Source organism: Lucilia sericata, unplaced genomic scaffold, assembly GCF_015586225.1.
Source record: "Lucilia sericata isolate MDLA Ls3-8-SP2 unplaced genomic scaffold, ASM1558622v1 Contig000027F_arrow, whole genome shotgun sequence".
NCBI classification, from domain to species: domain Eukaryota; kingdom Metazoa; phylum Arthropoda; class Insecta; order Diptera; family Calliphoridae; genus Lucilia; species Lucilia sericata.
Window position 1 is genome coordinate 789,082 of NW_023994065.1, and position 21,894 is coordinate 810,975.

A 21,894-nucleotide genomic window follows, 5' to 3' on the forward strand; every position below is an offset into this window, starting at 1 on the left:
AATAAGTCTCCAAAATAAGAAATTGCATTTTTAAGAGCAACAACAATATGCTTATAATAAGAATTGGAGTGAGAAACAAATAATAAAAACTAACCGGTCATTACCAAAAATATGTACAGTGGTTAGTATGAACAAAAAATAATGACAAATTACAGTGGCAACAGTGAGCCAAAAATATGAATAAATTTAAATACAATAAAAAATTGAAAATTTAAACAAAACAAAATAATAATAATAATAAATTATTATACGGTGACCTAACATTCCGGCCCCATTGAAAGGACACTTTCAAGAAGATAGAAGAGCCAGTCTGTGGATAGGGCGACGTATAACTCCTTTTGTAGTTTTGATGTCGACAACTCGAACACGATCATCTCTTCCACGAACAATGTTGATGATTTTACCCATGAGCCAACGCTGCGGGGGTAAATTATCTTCTTTGATGATGACTAGGGAACCAGGGGTAATATTAGAGTTGGTGCTAGTCCATTTGTTGCGAGTCTGGAGCTCATTTATATAATCATGGGACCACTTTTTCCAGAATTGTTGCTTGATGGCGCTTATTCGGGCCCAATATTCATGTTTGTTAATCTCATTTGTAGGGACATCACGTTCTGGCAAACTACGGAGGGGAGCGCCTATCAAGAAGTGTCCTGGTGTAAGAGCTTCAAAATCACTGGGATCTGAGGATAGAGGCGAAATGGGCCTCGAGTTTAAAACTGCCTCTATCTCAATCATAGCCGTTGCGAGTTCTTCGTAGGTGAGCCTTGTGTTGTCCAGGGTTCTGGTTAAGTGACCTTTGGCCGATTTGACGGCCGCCTCCCACAATCCGCCAAAATGTGGTGCCCTAGGGGGAATAAATCGAAAATTAATAAATTGATTCGAGCAATAATTTGTAATAAAATTTGAATTTTTTGGCTCAAAAAGGAACGACTTTAATTGAGCCAACTTAGAGTTTGCACCAACGAAATTTGTTGCATTATCACAGAATATATCTGTGGGCAGACCTCTACGACCAATCATCCGTTTTAGGGCAGCAATGAAGGCATCTGTTGACAGGTCGGATACCACTTCAATATGGACAGCTTTGGTAGCGAGACAAACAAATATAGCGATGTATGTCTTGTAGGGGACCTTTCCTCTAATTCTTAGGTAGGTGTTGACTGGACCACAAAAATCGACAGCACACCTTGCGAAGGGCCTTGACGGGTTGAGTCGTTCCACAGGCAAATTTCCCATCATTTGTTGCAACAACTTTGGGCGATAGCGAATGCATTGAGGGCACGAATTTACAATGCTGCGACACAAATTCCTGGAGTTGATGATCCAAAATTGTTGGCGAATCAATGACATTAGAGCCTTGGGTCCAGCGTGGTAGTTACTGATGTGCAGATGACGTACGTAACAGTAGACGAAATGGCATTTGCTGGGCAAGATTATGGGGTGTTTTTGGCCTTCAGAAATTGCCGCTTACTCCAAGCGTCCGCCGACCTTGAGCAAGTTGAAACCATTTGACGAATCTAGGAAGGGGTTCAGACACTTTAGAGCACCTTGGGGATCTTTCTTCTTTAGAGCTCGAGTTATGTCATCTTGAAAATGTAGTTTCTGGATGTTGAAAACGATACAAAGTTTAGCATTTTCTAATTCTTGGGGCTGCAAAGAGTCAGAATTGGAAATATTAGTTTTTGTTTTTTGAGCAAAACGAAACATCCAGGCAATAATACGAATGATTTTTAAGTACGAGCTATATTTTCCAACAGAATCGAGGATGTAGTTAGATTTTGTTTCAAGATGAAGTACGGTTTTCCGTTTTTCTTTGTCGAATACTTGCTGATTTTCTTCGGAGAGTTTATCAGTTTTAGTAGGGGGCCACTGAACAGGATCGAGAGCGAGAAATGCTGGTCCGTTGAACCAGATGGATGAGGCGAGTTCCTGCACAGTTGAACCACGAGAAACGATGTCAGCAGGGTTGAACTGGGTTGGGACATGTCGCCAAACGCAGCCATTAGTTAGATCTTGAATTTCTGATACCCTATTGCCAACAAAAACTGACAAAGTAGATGAATGTTGCTTTAGCCAGTGAAGAACTAGTTGTGAATCTGTCCATAGAACGACTTCCAGATTTGGTATTGCGAAAAGATTTTTGATTTTGGAATACAATTTTGCTAGAAGTTGTGCGCCACATAACTCAAGTTTGGGTAACGATTTTCGCTTTGTAGGAGCAACTCTAGATTTGGCAGTAAAGAGCCGAACAACAACATTTCCTGAAGAAGTTTTAACACGAAAGTAAAAACAACAACCATAAGCACGAATTGATGAGTCACAAAAGCCATGAAGTTGAACTGATTTAGAATCAGGAGCGAGACAAAAACGAGGAATTTTAAGTGAAGGTAATAGTTTGAGATCAGAGACGAAAGATTTCCAAGCCGAGTGTATTTCTTGAGGTACAGACTCATCCCAGCCAATTTTTAGAATCCACAACTCTTGCATGAGGATTTTAGCTTTTATTATGAGAGGGGATAAAAGTCCTAGGGGATCGAAAAGCGCTGACTAGAGCGACAAAATTGTACGTTTGGTTATTTTTTCATCAATTTGGACTTTAGGCGAAAACAAAAATAAGAAAACATCTTTTTGTTGGTCCCAAGAGATACCAAGAGCGCTAGTTACTGCAGAATCTTCAATATTAAGGTCTTTGACAGTTTGATTTGAAGAAGTTTTCATCCGCAAGTTCAGTATTTGGGGGCAAATTCCAGGATGAGACATCTAATTCATTATCAGGTTGATATGAAATATGAGGTGTGACACAAAATGAGAGCGAAACTTCAAAATCTGTGACTCGAGATTTTACATTTGTGGACGACCTATATTTAGATTTGCTAAGAGTGTTACCAATGCTAGAGGCTTCAGTAGTTTGTTTTGTACGAGACAAATGTAATTTTTGGGAAAATTCATCGGTTATGAAATTCAATTGAGAGCAAGAATCTAACAAAGCGCGTCCCAATTGATAGCGACCAGTGGAGTCACGAACTAGAACCATGGCAGTAGCAAGCAGCACCTGTTCCGGCGAGGATTTTTCCATATGGGTATGGACCGAGGCAGAAGATTCATTCAAGGCAACATGAGAAGTAGTAGGTTCAGCAGCAGGGGACGAGGGCCGAGAAGCTGGCTGAGACCGATGAAGCAAACTATGATGCGAGCGAGAACAAAATTTGCACTTGAAGGAACAACTACTTACTTGATGCCCTTTGGACAAACAATTTAGACAAAGGCTTAGACGTTTTGCATTTTCATACCTTTGACTAACATCCATATCTTTGAACCGAGAACAACGACTAATTGAGTGGTCAGATTTGGAGCAAAGCACACAAGAGCGTTTTGATACCGAAAAAGTATAGCCAGGTTTTGAATTTTTAGATTTGGACTTACCAGATTGATGATCAGGCTTACGAGGGGCCACAAAAGTATGGTTGGTATCAACCGATTCCAAAAATTGACAACGCCTTTCAAGGACCTTGGAGCAATCATCCCATGTTGGCAATCTGGTAAAGTCCAAGGAATCTTTCCACTTTCTTCTGGTATCTTCATCCACTTTTTCCATCACTATGTAAATCAGCATGGAATTAGCAATATCACTATGTGAGCCAAGAGACAGTAAGGAACTATAAAGGGCAGAAACATTATCGACGAGACTTCGTAATTGGGCACAATTGTATTTGGACATGGCAGGAAGTTCAAAAAGGGCGGTAATATTTTCCATAAAAATATGCGAGCTATTATCATAACGCGTTTTGAGCCTTTCCAGAGCCTTCGGGTAATTTTCGTTCGTAATCTGGAAAGCCTTGACCGTTTCTAGAGCTTGGCCTTGGAGGCAGTTGAGCAAATGATTAAACTTTTCAATATTTGATAGGCCAAACTCACGATCGATAACTTGATTGAACGACGTTATAAAATTCTTGTATTCACTGTACTTACCACTAAATGTGGGCAATTTGAGTTGGGGCAATTTATGGATGGGAGCTGGGAAACAAATGGTGGACTCGGACAACGTTGTGTTATGAACATCTTCACCAAGCTGCGACTGGATATTCATTTTGGCTGAGATGTACAAATCTTCAATTTCGGGCCTAGCATTATCCTCGGGATCATATTTTTCAATTTGTGTTTGATACGTCAATATCTGTTTAAAATATGACTCCAGTATCCCCAAACGGCACTTCAACTCAGCAGACGAAAGTGTCTTACCTTCACCCCTTCCATAGGCTTCGATTTGGTTCTTGATGCGGGTAATACTCTTCTTCGTATTAGCCCGTTGCTGCTTAACCTCTTCCAAAGTCATCATAAATTTCCAAAAGTTTGGTTAAGTGAGCCAAAAATTTCCAAAAACAAAAAGTTTTACGCCAAAAATGTTTATATACAAACTTTATGTATTTATTCACTTTCTATATAAATATGTACCGCAATATTCCGAGCGACAAATTTAGTATACACAAAATTCTATATTATGTACTGGAACCAAAAGCGAACAAATTTATGTATTTTCTTGTGTATAAAGATTAGCGGTAAATTTATTTATCCCGAATTACGAGCGAACAAAGTTTATTTATTTTTGTACATAAAAATTTGCGGTAAAATTTTAGAGTCACTTTTATTTATTTTATTTTTCGACAAAAACTGATTCTATTTAGCGAGCCGACAAAATTTGTATAATGTTTGTAATAGGTATTTAAAAAAAATAGATTTGTAGTAGGTACGTCACAACAAATTTGTTTAACAGTTTTTTTTTTGTTATATGTTGCACTGTCTAGTTTTTTTTAAATGATTTATAAATTTTTTTGTTGCACAGGTTTTTTTTTATTGAACCACAAAGTTTTTTATTTTTCTTTTTGTAGCACTAGATATTGCCCTTGTAATAGAACCACTGTTTCCACTTCACAATATGACCGTACACTTTTTCTTTAAGTTGTACTACAACGAAAAGTTTTTAGAATATACCACGGACCGAGAACGACAAACTTAGGAAGATTTAGATTAATCACTTGCCCCACGTTGGGCGCCAAAAATGTACGATGAAGAGCTTTTTCTTCACCGGCAACGATATAGAGCAATTCGGTCTACTTTGAATTGTTGTCTATAGGTTGCTGAAATGTTCGATGGGCAGTGATTAATTAACAAACACAAAAGAACTACCGTGGTACCGAGACAAGAATAAAAGATGATGTTGTTCGATTGAATTCAACTATGACAATGATTTATTTATTTAAAAATTCTTTTCTTAAGCCTAACAATTGATCATGTAAATAAGGGCTACACTGTTGTTATTGTAATATTATTTGTTTCTCACTTCCAATGTACCAACTCAACTTGTTTATTTATATTCAAAATATGCAAAAACAAAATACATGCAATAAGTCTCCAAAATAAGAAATTGCATTTTTAAGAGCAACAACAATATGCTTATAATAAGAATTGGAGTGAGAAACAAATAATAAAAACTAACCGGTCATTACCAAAAATATGTACAGTGGTTAGTATGAACAAAAAATAATGACAAATTACAGTGGCAACAGTGAGCCAAAAATATGAATAAATTTAAATACAATAAAAAATGGAAAATTTAAACAAAACAAAATAATAATAATAATAAATTATTATACGGTGACCTAACAGCTATTATGGTAGTTGACAATGGCGTATATAAAAATGGATAAATTGGACTTTTTACGTTTAATATTTAAATGTGTTTGTAGATAGGGCCTTTTGTTTTTTGAAAATAAAATCGGTAATTTTGGTCGAAGAAGTCCAATTTTTTGTGTGGACATTTGTTTTGATGCAATACATTAAAATAAATTTTTGGTTAGCTAGGGCAGTTTACGTTTCCGGTGACGATATATAAAAATGAATTTGTGCTTGTATTTATGTATGTTTGTTTGGACTTTATAGAATGCTAAACGGCTGATCCGATTTTCTTGAAATTTTCACAGTTCACAGTTTCACGACCACGTAATTAATAAGTACTAAAAGTCGCATATCAGAAACTACAACAGCTAGAGTCCCCAAATTTCGTATGAACAACTTTGACATCCATATGAACACATGATGACAAAATGGACAGCCTAGCTACAGCGTGGCACCTCCTATATAAACAAATCTTAAATTAGTATATTTTGAAAAGTATAACAGCTAGAATCCTCAATTTTTTTCGGAGCCACTTTAATATCGATTTAGGACCAAAAATTAGCGGACTAACAATAGAGGAGAGTGGTACCTCCCATAGGAATTAAATTCGTTTATTTTTGAAACTATTGGAGTTCTATTATTACAGCTAAAATTCTAAAATTTTGCACGAACAACTTTGACATCCATGTCAATATTTGTGTAATAATTAGCGGACTGTAATAAATTTGGACTTTTAATAGGGGATCCCACCATATGAATTAAATACAAAAATTCGTATATCTGGGAAACTGTTATAGCTAGAATCTTCAAAAATCGTAAAGCCTGTGTTTTATTTATATTGATTTTTGGGTAGCAAAGCACACAGGGTATAGCTAGTAATTATATAAATTATACACTAGAATGTAAAACAAGATGAAACATCCATTTAATTTGTATGACATACCCAGTTATGTCGGGTATTGATGTACGTAATTTTGCACGGGTATAGACAAGACGGTTATTCGGTTAATTGTCTGATTATGTTACAAAAACAATTCTCTTTAGATATTGTGCAGATTTATTAGATATAATACGTATGCCATTTTATATTTTATTTTAGAAAATGTGCAGACTATTCTCCATTATGTCTAAAGAAAAGTTATAAGAATGAAAAAACAATGTGCACAGTAGTATAAAAATTGTCGCAACACTGAAATTCCCTTTTGACAATGTGCAGACGAGTCTGATGTTAATCGTTTAATACTTCAGAAAATGTGCGGAGAAGTCTAACAAAAAGTTTGCCGATTATTCTGTAAAATGTCTAATATGCCGTTTATATCAAAACAAACATATAAGAGTATTATAGAATGCTCTCCTATAAACGTTAGCGTAATATTTGGAATAGGGTTTAAGTCAATTATGGCAACTTTTTAATGTCGAATTTCATCTCTGTACTCGTAACTTTCTGAAGGTGGCTTTATATATGAGGGGTAGGTGCAATTATGGATCGATCCTTATAAAATTGTATAGAGCGATTTTTGTTCATATAAAACTTGTTTATGTCGAAATTCATCCCTGTACTGTATTTATAAGCCAATAATTAGATTTAAAGTAATTTTCTGAAGGGGATCTTAATTTTCTTAGGGGTAGGATATTTATTGACCGATCCCCATTATATTTGTAGACCGATGTTGGTTCATACAGAACTTGTTTGTATCGAATATAATCGCTGTACTCGCTTTTTTAGGTCTGTAATTATCATTAAAATCATTTTTTGAAGAGGGACTTATATGGAGGTTAAGAAAATAAAAAAAAATTTATTGGAAGATTTACGTTCCTATAAAAGTTGATTATGTCGTATTTCATAACTGTACTCATATATTTAAGCCAGTAATAAGCGTTATAGTCATTTTCTGAAGGAGACCATCCTTTCAGACCGATATTCACTATATTTCATAGAAAGGTTTTGGATCATAGGGAACATATTTGTGTCGAATTTCATCGGTATATTCGTATTTTTAAGCCAGTAATGAGTGTTAAAGTAATTTTCTGAAGGGGACCTTATATGGGGGTAGGGTCAATTATGGACCGATCCTCATAAAATATTATATAAAAAAACTTGTTTATGTCGAAAGTTACCGCTGTAATAACATTTTTAAGCCAGTAATGAACATTATAGTCATTTTCTGATGGGGTATGGCCAATTATGAGTCGATCCTTATATTTGGTACAGTGATTTTGGGTCATATGAAACTTATTTATGTCGAATTTCGTCGCTATATTCGAAAAGTCACTTTCTGAAAGGGACCTTATATGGTGGGTAGGGGCAATTATTGACCTATACTCAGAAAATTTGGTAGAGAGATTTTAAGTCATACGAATCTAATTTATGTCGAATTTCGTCTCTATATTCGATCATTTATAGCAGTTATGTCTGCTTAAACTGTATTATGGGGGTCCACTTATATGGTAGCTAGGTGAAAACATTAACCGATATTGCCCATATTCAATACCAAACAAACTGCAGCTATAGAGAATATTTAGATAATATTTGTGTTCAGGTACTTAACTTTCTCCGTTCGGACTCGATCGTGCTTTTAACAGACAGACAGACGGACGGACATGGCTAGATCGTCTTAGAATTTAATAAGGACCCAGAATATATATATTTTTGTGAGTCTATGACCAACATTTCGATGTGATACAAAAGGAATGACAAAATCAATATACCCCCTATCTTTTTTGATGGTGTTTTTCAAAAACAAAATTTTCAAAACCAACATATTCATACCATCAGTTTTGGATTTTGCTTGTCATTTGCTTACCTACACATTCACATAATTAATTTTGTTTCATGGTAATATGCAACTTTTTTTCCCCCTTCACTAAAATTTAATTTTTTAATATAATTATATATATGGGAAATTCTCTTTTTAATTATGATTTTGGGGTTCAAAAAAATTATGAAATTCTTTTTAATAGCACATCAACGATATTTTCTGTGGACATTTTCTAACATCTTAGAAGTACAATTATCTTATTTATATATTATAGCGGTTTAAAGTTAACAGTTTAAAAAATTCCCAAAATTATGTTTTTACATGAAACTCGAAAATATAAGCGTGGATATAACCCACAACGAAGGATCCAAAATACAAATTAATTTAACCCAAATATTTTTAAATATTCGTGGATAAATTCTTTTTTTAAGAGTTTTTTCAACCTCTTAAAAAATATTATTTTATGAAACTAAGTACACATTTTTTTATAGACTATTTAACATGATGCATTTATTTACAATCATTAACTAAAAAAATTATGCATTTATGTTTGATAGATTACAAATTATGAGGTTTTAATTTATTTATGCATATTTTTGAATGCATTTTTTTAAATTGCATTAAATCCAAAATGGTTGTATTTTTCGAACGGCTTATAGATTTTGCTATAGACCTCATTCTCGGGGGAGTTTTCCCGTTTTTCCTACCGAGTGCGTCCCCGGGTGGCGGATAGAGGGTGGTGATGGACCATCTGTCCTCCCCAGTTTTTAGTTTGAATCATGCTGAGGGAGGGCAGATTGTCCACCACCTGGGAATATTATATTCCCCGCGGACCAAAAACTGGAAAAAAAAGCAACATGGAAAATAAAAATATGAAAGTTACGGTGCAGGGCCTAAATAACCCAGTACCGGCGGCAAGTGTTGATCCACTCGCGAGTCACGTGTCGTCGCCATCCTGCAATCGTGAGCAAAATACTACTACGGAGGTGGGTACCTTGGCCTCCGTGGTGGACAATGCGTCAAGTGTACAGCATGCCATTAGCAAAAATATAGGTGTGAAAGAGAAGGATGTACTCGGAGAGAGCTCTAAGCTACCTCAGCATTTAAATATAGGTGAGGGTTCCGACTCTGAATCCTCAGAAGATAATAACAACACCATTATAGCAAATCCCAAAAAGGATGAAGTAGGGCAAATGGTGAAACAGGTGAGTGATAGCATAGCTAAACTACCTATTACTAAGAAAAGACTATCTGGAGCACAGAGGAGGAAACTGAAAAAGATGCTTCAGGAAATCATAGTTAGTCAATCCAACGACACTCCAAAGGAAAAATCGGACTCTCTCACAAGATCTGAGGCAAAGAGGATCAGGTCTCCCGAAGAGTTGACAACTGAGAATAAACCAAAGAAGAAAAAGAGCTCCCCGTCTTCTAATACACAGTCGAAGCCAAGCCATACTTCACTCAAAGGAACCTCAAGTCAGAATCCTGAGAGTAAGGGTGACAACGCCAAGATAGATATCCCGAAGACGACCACGTCTGCGAAATCAACCTCGAAGGTAAGGGTATCCCAAAAGAAACCCCGAAAAGCGAGGAAAGATAGGCTTGACATTGGAAAAGGAAAAGAGCCGCCATCTTACGCCAAAGTTGCCAAAAGAAGACACCGGGACGATCTCTGTTATGCAGTTTACGATGCCGGTAATCCGACAGGCAAAATTTCAATAGACCAACAGAGTAAGGTAGAAGATCTGGTGAACAATAAGATAGTGGACCACGCAATCGCTTCAAAGGGCCAACAAGCAATAGAGAGCGTGAGCTGCGAGTTCAGAATGGGCGTGATGTTGATGAGGCTGGCATCTCACCAATGTGTGAGCACCCTAAAGAACTTGGTGGAAAGTATCCCTCCTCCCTGGGACGGCGCTAAGCTGGGACTGGCAAAGAAGAGCGAGCTTCCGGTGCTCTTTAAGTCCACTGTCTACATAAAAGGATGGGGCAGTAAACTGGCTAATGAACGTATACTGGAAATTCTTGGTGGTTAAAATGCTGAGCTGGCCGTGGAAAAATGGGACGGCTTTTACAGCAAAAAAGAACCTGAGGGAACTTTATTTGTAATAGGTATAGAAATATATGGCTAGTCTTGCCAAGAATAAAGGTAGGGCTTACTTCGCCTCTAAAGCTGTCATATTCAAAATTGGGAAGGTGCCGATTGGAAGAGCTCTTACAAGCCTCGAAAAGGACACTAAAATAACTAAGACCACAGCATCAGTAGCAACTACTGATAACGTTAAGGAGTCAAATCCTAAATGCGAGGAAGATACCACTAACTCGCCAAAAGAAGGTGCAGCTACCCTTTCCAAAATTGGGGAGGTGCCGATTGAAAGGGATGTCAAAACCGGCCCGATATGGACACTAAAACACCTAAGACGGTACCCAAAGCATCATTAGCAAGTACTGGTAATTTTGAGGATTCAAATCCTAAAAGCGAGAAGGAAATCACTCACTCGCCAGAAGACAGAACAGCAGTTCTGTCCAAAATTGGGAAAGTGTCGATTAAAAAGAATGCTCTTCCTATGCCTGATAAGGCTACCGCAGTGCCATCAATGGTACCCACTGCATCAATAGCCACTTCAGGTTACCCGAAGGAGTCAAATCCAACGAGCGGCGATGTGATCACTAGCTCGCTGGAAGACGGTTTAAATGGGTGACAATGATTGAGGTTATCCAAATAAACCTCCATCGGAGCGAGACAGCTACCAACGCTCTGATGGCTAAAATTAACACAGGTAAGATACATATAGCTTTAATCCAGGAACCTTGGACGATTCGCAACAAGGTTTCTGGATTAAATCACGTAAATTTCCAACTTTTCTACGCTGATACAGGGTCTCGACCGAGAACATGTATCTTATGTCACAAGAATTTATGGTTTGTCCTCTCAACAGGATTATCCACATCGGATGCAACGGTACTGAAGCAAGGTCGTGGCAACATATACCTTGCATCTGTTTACCTGCCTTTCGATTCTCCGACACTACCACCAACGTCGGAGCTGATGAAACTGGTCGAAGAGGCACAAAGGCAAAATAAGAAAATTGTAATAGGTTGTGATGCCAACTCCCACCATGTAGCTTGGCGTAGTACAAACACCAATCCCAGGGGACAAGCTCTTATGGATTTCCTTAATACTAAAGACTTGATCACATCGAACTTAGGTAATAAAGCTATCTTCGTCAGTAGAATTAGAGAAGAAGTATTAGATATAACTATATGTTCAGAAGAGCTTATAAACGAAATTCAGGATTGGAGAGTTTCGGACGAGCACTCCTTTTCTGACCATCGGTACATAAGATTCAAAATACTACGGCCGCCACCAAAGCCGATAAAGTTTCGGAATAAGTCTAAAACTAATTGGACAATGTTCGGTTCCTTACTAAAGAACCGATTATGTCAGAACACTTTTCAATGTCGAAATAAAGAGGACATAGACGCCAAAGTAGAAATGCTCACAAGTGCCTTGGTTGAATCGTTCGAGGACAGCTGCCCTCTGCGAGAGCGGAGATCTGCCCAGGAGAAATCCTGGGTAACCGGGGAGATCCGGAACCTTGGTAAAACTCTTCGCAAACTATTTAACCGGGCACGGCGTAAAAAGACCGCAGTATACTGGGATGAGTATCGTAGTAAACTTGGTGAATATAAGAAAATTGTTCGTAAAGCCAAGCGAGACTCCTGGAAAATTTTCTGTGAACAGGTAGACAGCGTAAATGACGTATCGAAGATAAAAAAATTCCTATCCAAAACTCATGTCCAACCAGAATTTATGGTCGATGATACGGGCAGGAGGTTGGAGGATATGGAGGAGACAATGAAACTCCTAATGGACTCTCATTTTCCACCCGGTATATCGAATAACATAGATGAACCGATATTGGAGGAAGGGGAGGCTAACACGGAAATTGTAATTACATCTGATATGGTTAAAGGGGCAATCAAGAGCTTCGCTCCCTATAAAGCTGCAGGGCCGGATGGCATTTTCCCGGCACTCTTACAGATGGAGGCGGGACTGGTTTCCGTACAACTGTCTCAGACATTCACTGCATGCTTGAAATTCACATATACCCCCATTAAATGGCAGGATGCAAGGGTAATATTTATACCTAAACCAGTGAAACCTAGCTATTCGACCGATAAGTCTTACGTCCTTCCTACTTAAAACTTTGGAACGGATAGTTGATAGTATGGTGAAAAGCAGTATACCCGACAAAGACCTAAAATTTAAGCAGCATGCTTATGTAAAGGGACGTTCAGTGGAAACCGCTTTAAACGAAGTTGTCCACTACATAGGTCCATCCTTTGATAGCAAACTGTATACACTGGCGGTATGCATTGACATCGAAGGCGCCTTCAATAACGTGCACACTGATACTCTTATCTAATCCCTAGAACGGAAATCTGTCTTTTCACAAAAAAGACAAAAATTTCTACGTATACTGAACCTTGCTTCCTGGGCAAGAAGATACCAGTGACAGACAAAGTTAAGTACTTAGGTGTAATCCTCGACCGGAAATTAAAATGGAGACACCACATAGAAGATAGGATCAACAAGGCACATCGGTGCTGGGCGATATGTAGGAGAACTATAGGCATGAAATGGGGTCTTAGTCCTACTATGACAAATTGGCTTTATAAAAGTGTAATTAGACCAATTCTAGCTTATGCTTCAATAATCTGGTGGACTGCTTTAGACAAAAAGCGCAATATCTACAGGAAGTTCAGCGTACATGCTGCTTGGGTATAAGTGGTGCCATGTGTACTACTTCAACCAAGGCTCTGGAAACGTTGCTAGATATTCCACTCATTGAAACATATTTAAGATATGAGGCGGCGCTTACAGCCGAACGGCTCTTTACTTTAGGCGAACTGGCCAAAAGCGATTATAGGACACGTCATCAATGTATACTGGACACATTGGAAGGTTATACACAATCATCGGACGTGCCTAATCGTATACCAGACACAGAATATGTCGGAAACTTTGAAACGCTGATCCCAGATAGAATGTCTTGGTCAAGCGGAACTTTAGAGCAAATACCATTAGGAATCCGTTGTTACACGGATGGCTCTAAATTGGGGGACAAAGTGGGGCTGGGTTTCTATATTGAAGACCCAGAAACAGAAATATTCCACCGTTTACCAAATCATAACACAAGCTTCCAGGCAGAAGTACGAGCAATAACGGAATGCGTAAATTGGATTAGAATAAATATGGCGCCCACAGCGCTTAATATATTTACCGACAGCCAGAAGGCAATTAGGGCGATATCAGGCGATAGAACTAAATCTAAGACCGTATTGAATTGTAAGAAAGCTTTAACTGAATACTCTCCCAGAGGTAAGATTCACATCATATGGGTACCAGCTCACTCGGGAGTAGTCGGTAACGAAAGGGCGAATGTAATAGCTTTAAAGGGAAGGGAGCTCGAGGCAGTTAACCTGACAAACGCAAAACCATTCGACGCAACAAAAGCTGAACTAAAAATATTGGTGAGAGAATCCCATAAGGCCTCTTGGAATAATGAAACAGTGGGTAGAACCACGAAGATCCTATGGGGTGACCCTGATGAGAGCAAGACGAAAAATCTCCTCAAAATGAGCAAGTCTGAGGTTAGTATGATGGTACGTATTCTGAGTGGACACACAGCACATCTATGCAAAATTGGACGTGCGGATTCAGACGAATGTAGAGCATGTGGAGAGGACAGTGAAACTCTGGAGCACTTTCTTTGCCACTGCCAGGCATTCGTCGAAGTTAGATCCAAGTATCTTGGAAGTGATGTTATTCCGGAAATAACATTCCTGACTAACACTGATTGGAAGATTCTTAGGAATTACGTTCAGGAAACGGAGTTTCTGAACACTGAAAAATAATTCTTTCAGTTTTTTTTTCATGATAAGGAGCGCACAACAGGCCCGATAGTGTCCTAGGTGTATTTCTTCGGATTTGATGTAGTATACATCCTCCTATCAACCTACCTACCTACCTACCATAGACCTCATTAATAGCAATCTAAAAGAATATAATTTCATTAATTTTAACTAGCGGGAAGGGTGTGCTTCACTAGTTTTTCTTAAAAGAAAAACACTCCATTTTCTGCATACGAGGAACTTTGATGCAAATATTTTTTGTGGTTAGCCAATAACTGCTTGTTTATAATTATCTTCTGCTTCCATTTCTGAATTTAAATGAATATATGATATAAAAACCGTTAAAATGTAAATCTATATAAAGTTCGGAAATAAATTTCATACACATGACCGAACTTTTTTCAATGCATTTAATGCAAAATCGTACTTTTTTCTAACGGCTTATCGATTTTGGTATAAGCATCATTGCCGGCTACCGATTAATGTGAAGTGCTACCAATTTTAATTAGCGGTTTAGGTGTGCTTCGTCGAATTGTCTTGTATCACAAGAAACACCGCGTTTTCGGCGAAAGAGAAATTTTTATGAAATTTCTTTTGCACTTAACATATCCCAGCTTATCTACAATTAACTGCTTTTATCATTTTTAAATTTAAATGAATTATTAACGAAAAAAACCGTTAAAATGAAAATCTATTCGGTTAATTTAAATTTTGTAAAGAATTTATATATTTACATGAATGAACTTTTTACACTTTTTTAATGCAAAAACGCATTTTTTTTCGAACGGCATATCGATTTTCGTATTAGCATCTTTGTCAGCTACCGGTTGATATAAAATGTCCCCAATTTAAATTAGCGGCTTAGGTGTGCTTCATCGATTTATGTTATGAAAGAAACTCCGCGTATTCAGTCTACAAAAGGCCTTGATTAAATTTTTTTGATGCAAACCAATTCTTTCGATATAAAAATTGATTACTGATAAAATTCAGAATTTAAAATTTGTTTATAATGCGGAAATTCGCTAAAGTAAAAAATGAAAAATTCGCAATTTTTTTGTATTCGCTCTAAAATCTTTGCATGCTAATATTTTATCGCGGCTTTATGATTTTAACATTTAAAATTTAAAAGTATTTCGATCACGCGATATTTTGAGTATATTTACGCTGTTAGTGTGATTCGCGAAAAAGCCCTTTTTTCGAAACTTTCACGTTTGTTTTTCCAATATTTAAGCTTCTCCCGCAGAGATACCTTATAGAGCACATTTTGGAGGTATACATCAAACGACGCGTAATTGCAATGTCTACTTTTTCTCATTTGTACATTTTGCATAACCTAAGAGCCGCAAATGTTCTATCCAAAAAACTGCAAATTTTGTAAAATTGTATAAATTTGATTTCAAAACATTGCGACCACGTAATTCTTTACAAAAATAACATATTGACTATAGTCATTCAATAAGTGTATCCAGCTTACATTAGCAAAATTGACTTTCTAAGTTGTAAGTTGTATCAAAAAGTTGTAAAAAAATACTTGGTTTCAATCACATTTTTGAGAAATTTTAACTTTGAAATTTTCACAGTGTCTTCCTGTATGTCTGGAAGGAACTATAGGCTACTTCTTATTTTAAAATTTCATGTGGGCAAAGTGCCACGCCCACATACATAATAAGTATTTAAAATCACATATCTGAGAAACTGCAACAGCTACAGTTCTCAAATTTTGTATGGACAACTGACATCCACATGAACATATGGGGGCAAAATGGGCGGACTAGCTATAGTGGGTGTGGCCCCTCCCATATAAAGAAAACCTTAAATTAGTATATCTGAGAACAGCTAGAATCATCCAATTTTTCGGAGCCACTTTAGAATCGACATGAATATTTAGGGAAAAAAATTAGAGGACTAGCAATAGGGGGCGTGGCACCTCCCAAATGGATTAAATACAAAAAAAACGTTTAATAAGGAAACTATTGGACCTGGAATCTTTAAATTTTGCAAGAAGCTCTTTAACAACTATGTGAACATTTTGGGCTACTTTTTATCTTAAAATTTCATGTGGGCAAAGTGCCACGCCCACATAAAAAAAAGTATTTAAAATCACATATCTCATTAACTGCAACAGCTAGAGTGCTCAAATTTTGTATGGACAACATTGATATCCACATAAACATATGGGGACAAGGGGTGTGGCCCCTCCCATATAAAGAAAATCTTAAATTAGTATATCTAATTTTTCGGAGCCACTTTAGTATCAACATGAATACTTAGGACAAAAAATTAGCGGAATAGCAATAGGGGGCGTGGTACTCCCATATGAATTAAATACAAAAAATCGTTTATTTGGGAAACTATTAGAGCTGGAATCTTTAAATTTTGCACGAAGCTCTTTAACAACTATGTGAATATTTTGGGGGAACTATAGGGTTCTTTTTATTTTAAAATTTCATGTGGGCAAAGTGCCACGCCAACATAAATAATAAGTATTTAAAATCACATATCTCAGAAACTACAACAGTTAGAGTCCTCAAATTTGGTATGGACAACTTTGACAACCACCTGAATATGTGGGGACAATATGGGCGGACTAGCTGTAGTGGGCATGGCCCCCTCCCATTTAAAGAAAATCTTAAATTAGTATATCTGAGAAAATATAACAGCTAGAGTCCTCTAATTTTTCGGACCCATTTTAGTATCAACATGAATATTTAGGACAAAAAATTAGCGGAATAGCAATAGGGGGCGTGGTACTCCCATATAAATTAAATACGAAAAATCGTTTATTTGGGAAACTATTGGAGCTGGAATCTTTAAATTTTACACGAAGCACTTTAACATCTATGTGAACATTTTGGAGGAAAAATTGGCGGACTAGCAATAGGGGCCGTGGTACCTCCCATATGAATAAAATAAAAAAGAACTTTGACATTCGTTTTAACATTTGGGTAATAAATTGGCGAACTAGCAATATGGGGAGTAGCACTTCCCATATGAATTAAATACTAAAATTCGTTTATCTAGAAACTATTAGAGGTAGAATCTTAAAATTAACATAAAAGTGAACATTTGGAAGTAAAATGTACATTCATTTGGAGTTCTTGGAACCTCTCATATGAATTAAATACAAAAATTTGTATATCTGAGAAACTATTAGAGCTAAAATCCTTAAATTTTGCGCTAACAATTCTGACATGTGAATATTTGAATCTAGAACCCTAAATTTTGCACAAAGAATTTTCACATTCATGTGAACATGGGAGGTCCATACCTATATTGTAGAGTATCAAAAGGGGCTATGGTACCTCCCATATGGATTAAAAAAATTCGTATAACTGGGAAACTAACAGAACTAGAATCTTCAAAAATCATAAAGTGCGGTTTTTATTTATACTAAATATTTTGTAAATTTAGTGCTGGAAAATGTGTTTTTAGTAATTCTAACTAGTTTTCTGATAAAGTATAATTTATTTTAGAAAATTTCTGTCATCCACCATATTTGAACAAATCGTTTACTGGGTCTATACGTGTATGAAAAGACATTAATGTGTCATAAAAATATTTAATTTTTAATTTACTAATTTTGAATGTATTTGGCGATATTTCTGTGCATCACAAACATCAACACAAACCCTAAGACCTTTCCCACAATAGTGATTTTTGGTATAAACATTATCAAGTAGCAGCGTAATCTAACTATAGTAGCTTGTTAAATTTGGTCAAGATGTCACAGATGGTTTCCCTTATAAATTTTTAGGTGCGGTATTTGTACATATATTCATACATTGGTAATCACTTTAATGTTGTTGCTATTGTACAGGCAGATAAACAAACATATTTATTGAGTTATCAAACCCTAAATAAACCAATAACTTATACAAATGACACCCCTTTTAATGTCGATTCATGCTGTTTCACTACAAACAAAAAATGACAAATAATGCCAAAACAAAAAATTAAGAGTAAATTGTTACATTAAACAGAAAAAGCAACCAGTACTTTTGATACAGGGATTCTGGGATCATTAAAGAGACCCTTGACTTTTGTGTGTTTCACTTATCGCTACAACAATAATACGCATCAAAGGTGTTATTTTGTTTGCTATTATTACACATAAATAGCTATTGTTTACAAATTCATGTAAAAAATGCACTTTTTTGTAGAAAAAATCTATCTTTATATTAGGGGATGAATAAACGCTGGATATTCTAAATAAATAAATTTAAGTAGTCGTGTCTTTAATTAGGGTGAAAAAAGATGCACAAATGAGAATGTTATATTTATTTCCTCTTACTCAGGGGAAAAATGAAAGAAACAATTAATAAATATTTTTACATTCCTATATACGAAAGTTAGAAACCTCAAAAACTACACAAAATGGTAGTTGCAGATGTTTTCACCGAAATTAAAATTTATGTAATTCATTCTAGATACACACAGAAAACAGATCGATTGGAAATCGGTTACCATGATAAATATTTAGTTAAATTAATTAAAATTGTATCGCTGTTATTGAAAAACTGTATAATTAACCGATTTTCTATACTCAGTATTAAAAAACCATAATAATAATCAAATTGTGGTTTTAACAATTTCCAAATCAATAATTTGAACTGAATTGTATCGGTTATTAAATTCTTTTGTTAATTCAGTAGATGCAGCCGAATTTTATTTAGGATTAAAACTTTAGAACGTCAAATATTAGTCGCTGTAACCGAAAATCAGTAGAAAGTAAAAAATATTGATCATTGCAACCAATTATCAATTGGGAAAATTATTTAAAAAACTATTGCGGTTAAAGGAACCAAATTCGGTGTTCACAAACGATTATTTGATAATTATAGTTGACGTTAACAAAAATAAATAAAATAAAACGAATTTATAATTTTAAAAAAAATCTAATTACATTTGAAGATAACTTAATGCTGATAAAAAAAGGTAATGTTTAGTCCATTATATATCTTAAAATCCATTGTGGTTATTTTCAATAATTTTTAATCATTTTACAGCAGCGGAAAAGCGTGGAAAGGTAGCTTTGGAAATGTTGGACAGTATGAAGAGCAAAATCCCAACTACATACCATCAAAATCTCAAAACAAGAAGGGAAATGTTGCTGGTTTATATTTATAAGTTTGTATTTACATACATACATACATATTCATGTTTTATTGTAAATGTTTTAAACAAAATAAAATTTATTTTAAAATACACATAATCCACAAATTGGTTTTCAATAAATAATATTTCAGTTGCGTATACCGATAATTTCAATCCAGATTACCGAATAATAATTTAAAATAGTTGTGTACACCATATATTCAGTAATAGTAAACGAATTTTACAGTAATTACAATCGAATTATGGCATAGTTGTGAGAACCGACTGAATTCGATTGGAAACAAATTCGGTTGTCACAATGAATCTGTTTTCTCTGTGTACCATTTCTTAAAATGATTGTTTTCATAATTTTGGCAAATAAGTCAGTCATACATGTAAATTTAGTATTATATGAATGTCTTTGAAAGTCGCTGACATAATGAAATTTTGTATAAGACTCCGACTTATTACATATGTTGTAATTTTGCGGAAAAAATTAGGTTTTTCAAATTTTTACATAAAAGATATTCAAGTCATATTTTTTCCTTCTGCGAAATTGCGAAAGTTCAAAATTTTGCAGTAATATTACAACAACCATATAGAAAAGAATTTCTCAAAAAATGTTGCAGTTTGTTATTATTGAAAAATTAATCGTGACTAGATAAACTTTATTTTGAAATCAAACCAAACAAAAAATAAATAACTAATAGTTTCATTTAGTATGCATGCTATTTCGGAAGAGGAAGAGTCTCTTTGACGTGAATAACTTCATCGAAACGGTTTATTATGTTTCAAAAATTCTATATGTTTTATGCATTTTATTTAAATTTTTAATCCCTATTTTATCCCCGATATATTTATCTAACGCACATAATATATACATCAGAATTGTATTAGCTTTACATTGATATACATATAACTCTAAATCACACATCGACAGAGCGTAAAATTTTCTTTCCACACTAACACTACTTCACTTTGTGTTTTTGCATTCCATGCACTGAAAGAAAAGTTTGTAAAATTTTTTAGTGTTTTTAGTGTGGTGACTTCACTACTTTACAGTGTACTGTATTATAAATAACAAAAAAACATTAAAATTTCTGGATTTTTTATGAATAGGATTGGAAAAAATTTAAACACGACCTATTATTTTTGAACATTGCTCTCGGAAATGCATTTATTTGCAATTTTAGATACAAAATGAATCTTAATATATACTCCATGTAAATAAAAGTACAGAAATAATGGAAGATTTTAAAAAATGAAACAAATAATGGATCGTTAGGCGTATAAAAATATCCTCCAAGAACTCATATACAGTGCTATAAATGTCAATTAATTGAAAATATTTACAGGATAATGTTGTAAATAGGCTTGTATATCAAGAATTAACATAGTAGCGGATATTACATTTGTTTAGGAGTTTATGTCGTTGATTCACCTTTATTAAAATTCTCATTATTTTTTACAATTACTCAGAAAAAAATTCTTCAAATATATTTTTTATGTATTTAATGAAAATTTTTCTTGAAATATTTTAAAATTAAAATAAATATTAAATATCAAACATTCTCATATGCAAAAATAACTTTCGGCAAACAAAAACTTATCTTTATGTTTAACAACACAGATTTCTCTATGTGTAACTCCATCAAAAAACTTCCAAGCTCTCATTCTCTTAATTTGGAAGTTACGTACGTGTGTTGGAAAATAAACCAGAGAGCTCAATTGAGAGAAAGAATGATGGAGTTACGCAGAAGTTCTTGGAGGATATTTTTATACGCCTAACGATCCATTATTTGTTTCATTTTTTAAAATCTTCCATTATTTCTTTACTTTTATTTACATGGAGTATATATTAAGATTCATTTTGTATCTAAAATTGCAAATAAATGCATTTCCGAGAGCAATGTTCAAAATAATAGGTCGTGTTTACATTTTTTCCAATCCTACTCATAAAAAATCCAGAAATTTTAATGTTTTTTTTTATTTATAATACAGTACACTGTAAAGTAGTGAAGTCACTACACCAAAAGCACTAAAAAATTTTACAAACTTTTCTTTCAGTGCATGGAATGCAAAAACACAAAGTGAAGTAGTGTTAGTGTGGAAAGAAAATTTTACGCTCTGCCGATGCACAGTGGTATAGGAAAAAAAAAGAGGGAAATAATTCGGTAACTTCTAAACGGTTAATCCGATTTTAATGAAAATTGGTATGCACAAAGAGGAGGTGTTGTCGAGTTTAGGTTTTGAATTTGGACCTTATAGGCCAACCAGGGGCACGGCGGTGGGTCCTCAAATTAGGACACCTCGGCTATGTTAAATTTTTAAAACGATCCTATTTCTTCATTTGAGTTCCGATTTAAAAAAATTTCATATATAGAATCTCCTCATCGAGCACTATAAAAAATGTCGTCGTAGCAGTAAATTATCTCTTATAGTTTAG

The 21,894-nt window shown here is 35.2% G+C and overlaps 1 protein-coding gene across 2 annotated transcripts; it reads right to left on the reverse strand.

Moving 5' to 3' along the window:
* Positions 1–246: 246 nt before the first annotated feature.
* Positions 247–4,370, reverse strand: LOC119610289. 2 transcript variants are annotated; one of them, XM_037965438.1, is made up of 2 exons: positions 3,973–4,370; positions 247–1,653 (listed from the first exon to the last, which is right to left on the reverse strand). In XM_037965438.1, exons 1-2 carry the CDS (start codon positions 4,337–4,339, stop codon positions 1,631–1,633), a joined length of 390 nt encoding a protein of 129 aa, XP_037821366.1. In that variant the 5' UTR covers positions 4,340–4,370; the 3' UTR covers positions 247–1,630. The 2 variants fall into 2 exon arrangements, with proteins under 2 accessions (XP_037821366.1, XP_037821357.1); XM_037965429.1 differs by having other exon boundaries at positions 3,973–4,368.
* Positions 4,371–21,894: the final 17,524 nt, after the last annotated feature.

Excerpts from the sequence above, each read along its gene's own strand:
- LOC119610289 (XM_037965429.1), bottom strand. The coding sequence starts at position 1,353 with ATGTCATTGATTCGCCAACAATTTTGGATCATCAACTCCAGGAATTTG.